This window comes from Melanostigma gelatinosum (genome assembly GCF_949748355.1).
Source record: "Melanostigma gelatinosum genome assembly, chromosome: 11".
NCBI classification, from domain to species: domain Eukaryota; kingdom Metazoa; phylum Chordata; class Actinopteri; order Perciformes; family Zoarcidae; genus Melanostigma; species Melanostigma gelatinosum.
This window is the reverse complement of record NC_136644.1, coordinates 21,730,030-21,736,083: the sequence shown is the minus strand read 5'-3', so window position 1 is coordinate 21,736,083 and position 6,054 is coordinate 21,730,030. Positions and strand designations below refer to the sequence as shown.

Here is a 6,054-nt window from a genome sequence, read left to right as displayed (position 1 = left end):
AATATGCATAACACATCGTTGGATCTAGGTCTCAATACATACTTTTACTAAAAGGAGTTTCTCACATTGCAAGAAGCAAAACGTTGATGTGAACAAAAATACTTTCACAGCTCTGATAGTGGTGGCGGATAGCTTTTATTTTTCATATTTCACTTTACCACTTCAGCATATCACAATAAAATATTTAATCACATGAATATTTCACACTGAAACACTAGAATTCAGAATGCATTAAGCTATCCTGCCTTTGCTTTCTTGCCAAGAGAAATGTAACAATTTCTGCCAACCCCGCACTCGTTTCCTCAAAATGTATTGGTCAAGCTGCCATTCAGGCTCAATTTCACCTGATCGGAGGCCACATCTCTGCAGGGCAGCTTGTGATGGGTCAGACTGACTGAGGGCAAACAGAAGCAGATAAACAACGCTCCAGGGTCCTTCATATTTTCTTCACTAAAGACCTTGTATCCCTTTATAAGGCAGATGGAGCATCATCACAGATCTATATCCATGTTATTCTGTATCTCTCCATACAAACATGCAGTCAGGGTGCATGTGTGTGTGCTTCCAGTTGTGTGTGTATATATATATACACACACATACATGTGTTACATAAATGTGTTTCCACTTGTACACATATATATCCAGGTGTGAGTGAATACAGCTGTCTTTGCGTGCATCAATGTGTGTGTGTGTGTGTGTGAGAGACGGTGTGTGCATGTGCAGAAGAAGACAATTCTTGACACAGAGAGTTTCTACTAACTAAGCTGAGCCAGCAGTTGCCATGGTGAAAACAGATCATACATCCTCACATGACCCAAAAAGCCCACCAATCCCAGGAGAGGATGGAAAGCCACTAATCAGCGAGGCAGGACATTGTCTGTGCCCGTGTCGAACACAGTGTATTTCAACACACACCTCTTTCTGTCTGTCTCTAGAAGGCAGGAGCCACAGGTCTCTGCTGTGTGAGTTTCTGGGGGTCCAGGGTTTCAGTGAAGGGGGGCGCTTGATAGGGGTTGGTGGTTACTATGGTAGCTCCGTTTGCGATGGGGTACGGTGTAGCTCTAGCACTGCCGAGGGGAGGATCCAGGTGTTGCCATGTGAACAAGTTCGTGTTGCTGCCAGTTAGGAAGCGCCGCAGTGCACTCAGCGTCAGTACAACCTGTTAGTAACACGCACACACACACACACACACACACACACACACACACACACACACACACACACACACACACACACACACAAACAAACACGCATTAGCAGAGGCTGTTACTTACAAACTGATTTGCATTGAAGCCACTGTTACAGCACTTATTCTCAGCAAGACGAAGAATCTAGAGCCATGTGGGGAACGGCAGTTCTTTGAGCTAAATGCCAACATCAGTATGCTAACATGCTCTCAATGACAATGCCAACATGCTGTTAAGAAGGTATAATGTTTACCAGGTTCACCATCTTAGTTTAGTGTGTTAGCATGGTAACATTCGCCAATTAGCCTTAAACACAAAGTGCAGTTGGAGCTAATGACAATGACATTACATTTGGAGGTATTTGGTCATAAACCAAAGTATTGGATGAATGGAAACTTTGATCTGATTATGGCCTTAGATGAAAAGTCAGGGCATCAACAGAATCAGTGGGATTCATCCTACAGAGACTATGAATTTCTGAACAAACTTTTATGGCTTTTATGGCAATCCAAAAAAGCTGTTGAGATATTTTTGTCTGCTGTCACAGAAATCAAAAACATATACAACCCATGATCCAGGGATTCCCCAAACATACATTTTTTGGAACCTTTTGAGGATTTGGTTCTGGGTCCACTGTATACAGCATTTACAAACTTGAAGTGTGGAAATACAAAAAAGTTGGTCAGTAGCCAAAAACAGAATCACTTAGTGTTTTTGCAATAAATCCTCTATGAAGAATGTTGGAACCAATTACCACAGAACTATTGGAGATAAATGATGTAGCAAGCTGAAAAAGGGGTATTTTGCTCCATACTGTACATATTTGACACAGTTACAGCTTAACCTCTTTACGCCCTCTGACAGTGAGACAAATGGCTGCTTTGAGTTTGGCGATGAAATTGTTTTAGCATGGCCCGTTGAGTTGTCAATGGATAATAAATCTGCGGGTCTCTGTCTGTTCTCTGGCATTGCAAATGTTTTTATTTAGGTTTTGCTGAGAGCAGCTTCTTTTCAAGAACATCCCCACATGTACATTCACACCTCGAAACTGCCCAGTGGAGCCGCAGTCTGAACTGTTGGCTACTGAGCAGCTTAACTGATCAGTTGGGGGTTAAGATCCCTTGCAAGTCCAAAGAAGGACTTGCAAGCACTGCTCTTTCACTTTCCCCACCGACATTTATCCCTGCTTGTCAGTGGATCGAACTCAAAAAACTCTAACCTTTGGGCCACCAATCTGTAGTTTAAATGAGTAATTCAAAGCAAACTGTACACTGTTTGTTTAACACATAAGAACAGTGGATCACAGCATCGAGCATCGTTATGATTAATATTGGAAAACCCCTACTCTGAATCCGTCAATTCTACTACTTAACTAGTATCCATAAGGGAAACCCGAACCTACATAGCCTTCCTCAATATACAAGTGTGTGTGTGTGTGTGTGTGTGTGTGTGTGTGTGTGTGTGTGTGTGTGTTAGACTAGAGAGAGGGTGGGAAGGCTCTTTGGTAAGAGGCTTTGCTTGTCCTCCATGAAGGAAATGTTCTTAAATCTGTTCATTGCCAGCAAACACTGATAACCCTGAAATACACACACATACAAACAAACAAGATGATGATAATGATGATGATGAACACACACACATGAATGTACACACAAACAATCAGGTATAAACATACGCACCCAGGTCAGGATGGAGAAGAAGCAGAAAGCGATGGTGGCTCTGGCAGCGTCTGAGCCCTGGGCCAATGGCAGCTCGTCTGCTGAGGTAGCCTGCCACTGATTGGCCAGAAAACAGAAACCAACGAACCACAGGAAGCTTGCAAGACCTGGAGGCGGGACACATAAAAAAAGGTAATGTGCAGCACCAATCTCTTAGAACAAACGTTATTTTACAGTGTCAGAAAGCTTATACTGATTTGATTTTATTATTGCTAACGTCAGCACGCTCACAATGACAATGCTAACATTCGCAGGTTTAACTTCAGCCATCTTTGTTGAGCCTGTTTGCAAGCTTACATTTGCTTATTAGTTCAAGTATTTGAACTGATAATAGCGTTTGATAAAAATGCTTAAAGTTTTTCCAATTTATCTTCTGGGGACCATGAATGTTCATCCTAAATGTGCTAATCCCTCCTGTAGCTGTTGAGTAGGCTGTTTGTGAGTATTGAGGTTTCGATAGACCCATGCTAGCTGTTTCCCCCTGTTTCCAGTCTTTGATACCAGAAAATAGAAAATACTCAAGTCAAGTACAAGTACCTCAAAATTGTACTGAAGTACAGTAAGTGAGTAAATGCACTGAGTTATTTTCCACCAGTGTATCTGTGTGTATATTATGTACCAGAGAAGCCGAGGTCCAGCATTACAGCCCGTCTTCTGTCCTTGACGCTGCTGATGGAGGGGAAGTAAATGTCCAGGATCAGGAAAAAGATGCTGCCCACAAAACAGGCCACGCCCACAGTAACTCCATAGTTACAGGCATCAGCGTTGTTGTTAAAGACGCAGAGCAAACGCTCGCTGCCGATGTTGATGTAGCCCTCGTTCACGATGCAGCTGAACACCACCATGGAGAAAACCTGCAGGGGAAGACAAGACAAGCGAGCGGCTTTATTATTGTAACAGGTAGAAGAGAATGAACTCACACTGGTGTTTGAATGCCTTTCATTCCTCATACATACCACACACACACCAGTACAAACACAGCTTCTGTTCAAGTGTGTGTGCTGTGGACTTGCTTGTTATAAAATAGTCATCCAGTTTGGTGAACTGGGGATCAAGCAAGATTTCTTAAAGGGTCAGTGCACCCAAATTAGAAAACATTCTCCACTTGTTCTTACTGGTACAGGCATGCAGACAGTTTCACTTTTATTTGCAAACATTTTGAGATATCCTCAAGTAACATTGTTTCTGTGAGGCCTCATTGCATTTTGAGTTTTTTAAATGTACAATAACAAAAAAAAGGGGCCTCAATGCCAAATGCCCTACCCTCAAGTTATGGACATTTTCCACTCTTTTTTTGTGGACTAATTGAGAACATAATTGGAACATTAATTGACAATGTACACAACTGTTAGTTTTAGCCCTACTTGCCATTTCGGAAAACAAAAAGCGGAACATGTTAACAAATACATTTGCATAGATGAAATTCTCACAATAAAATTTCTCAAACAGTGAACTTTGGGTCTTTGAGCAGTTGCCCACTTGAGCAGTCGTCATTTACCTCGGTTGTATTTGGTTGATAGCAGAAGTATCAGTGTCGGATGTCTCAAAGTCTCATCAAATAAAACATCTCACAAACCTGAATCGGCAAGTGTTTTGCAATTTGGGTGAACAGATTATTTTAGAAATATGACTATTTAATCCCTACTGGATGCCATGAATCAGACACCAATGTGACAATGAACGACAAAAACATTTTGATTTAACAATCTTTAGATATCTCTGTTAGAGCAGAAATGATTAGTCGATTGAAAATAATCTATTTAATAAACCGATTAATCTTTTTAGATGTCATTCAACCAAAAACTGCGAAACATTTCTTGGTTCCTGCCTCTCACTTGTGAGCATTTGCTGCTTTTCTTTGTTGATTTAGGGCATTTTTTACTATTTTCTCACATGTTGTAGACAAACAATTAATCAATAGAGAAAATCATTCCCATTAATAATTGATCATGAAAATAATGGCTCTTAACAGCCCTACAGCAATTCATTTGAATGTACTTTTTATTATTTATTGTTGTTGTATCGGGTTTTTTTGTCTTGACTTGGGTTTGCTTTTACCGATTTATTTTACTTTGTTTCATTTCAGGAGCACTGGCACGTTGGCAATGACAAATAATGTTGAACTGAATTAAATTATGAGAAACAGCGACAGAAAGAACGAGACGGGTTATTATGGGCTTCTGTTAACTTGCTATGCCTCCTTTAAAACCAAATTGTTCCTTCAATGCACATGCTGTATGGTGACTCATAGCTGCACAGCATCGCACCAGAGAGACAGAAAGAGAGGTGTTACATTCTGGTTAGGGTGCATTAACATCCAAAGCGCTGTAGACACAAAGAGGCTCCAGATAAATATATGGTAATCCGACGCAGGTCCTCGAGCTGCAGCCACAAGCTGCATCTCTGAAATCATTTATATTTATTAGACCGAGCTGCACAACAGATATCTAATTCAAAGGTACTGAGCCTTTTACAAAACATTAAAGCAATGTATGAATCCCCACAAAAAAGACACAAAGGCAAAGCGCGAGAGACACAAACAATGTGGATGGGAGAGAGACGGGGGGGTTGGGGGGGGGGGGGTGCAGGTAGGCCTGTCCATTGATGTTAACCCACACGTTGCAGAGGAGGCTTACTCACCCACGACATCAGTCTGAGGATGGTCCGGGGATGCGTGAAGAAGGCGACCGGATCGAAGGGGACGCTGCCGGCCTTCCTGGCGCCGTACGCTCCCGCTGGCTCCATCCTTCCGGCAATGTGCAGCCTTGACGCCCGCAGAGAGAACGAGAGGAGACGGTCAGAGAGCTGCGCGGAGCGGCGGCGTCCTCCTCCAGCCTCCGTGTGAAGTCACACCGCGTCACTGCGGGCGGATCAGAGCTGCACCGCAGAATTTCAACTCTCAATTAACATTGTGTTATTATGACGCGTTCAACCTTTTTTAGATGTCAGGCTGATGAAGAGGAATATTTTTTTTTGTCCAAAAAGAACATACAAAAACAAACCTATAATTTCCCATATCAGGCTTTTGTTATTTGTTAGCGATATTTCTATTTTTTGATAGATGATGATACAACTACGTGTTATCGTTTGGCAAACTAACGTATTTTAACCAACAGATGTTAAGCAACATTATGATTAAAAGAGACTCA

At 41.9% G+C, this 6,054-nt stretch overlaps 1 protein-coding gene across 2 annotated transcripts; it reads right to left on the bottom strand.

The window, feature by feature from the left end:
- Positions 1–265: 265 nt before the first annotated feature.
- On the bottom strand, positions 266–5,725 carry LOC306784971 (synaptogyrin-3-like). 2 transcript variants are annotated; one of them, XM_079279180.1, is made up of 4 exons: positions 5,546–5,725; positions 3,525–3,759; positions 2,867–3,012; positions 266–1,159 (listed from the first exon to the last, which is right to left on the bottom strand). In XM_079279180.1, the coding sequence occupies exons 1-4, from the start codon at positions 5,648–5,650 to the stop codon at positions 932–934; spliced, it is 714 nt and encodes a 237-aa protein (XP_079135306.1). In that variant the 5' UTR covers positions 5,651–5,725; the 3' UTR covers positions 266–931. The 2 variants fall into 2 exon arrangements, with proteins under 2 accessions (XP_079135306.1, XP_079135307.1); XM_079279181.1 differs by having other exon boundaries at positions 1,023–2,764.
- Positions 5,726–6,054: the final 329 nt, after the last annotated feature.

Bases quoted from the DNA above. Each gene is read 5' to 3' on its own strand.
- LOC306784971 (XM_079279180.1), bottom strand. From the start codon at position 5,650: ATGGAGCCAGCGGGAGCGTACGGCGCCAGGAAGGCCGGCAGCGTCCCC. The intron at 3,760-5,545 runs GTGAGTAAGCCT...CTTCCCCTGCAG, and splicing joins TCCTCAGACTGATGTCGTGG to GTTTTCTCCATGGTGGTGTT. The intron at 3,013-3,524 runs GTACATAATATA...TCCCGCCTCCAG, and splicing joins GCTGGACCTCGGCTTCTCTG to GTCTTGCAAGCTTCCTGTGG.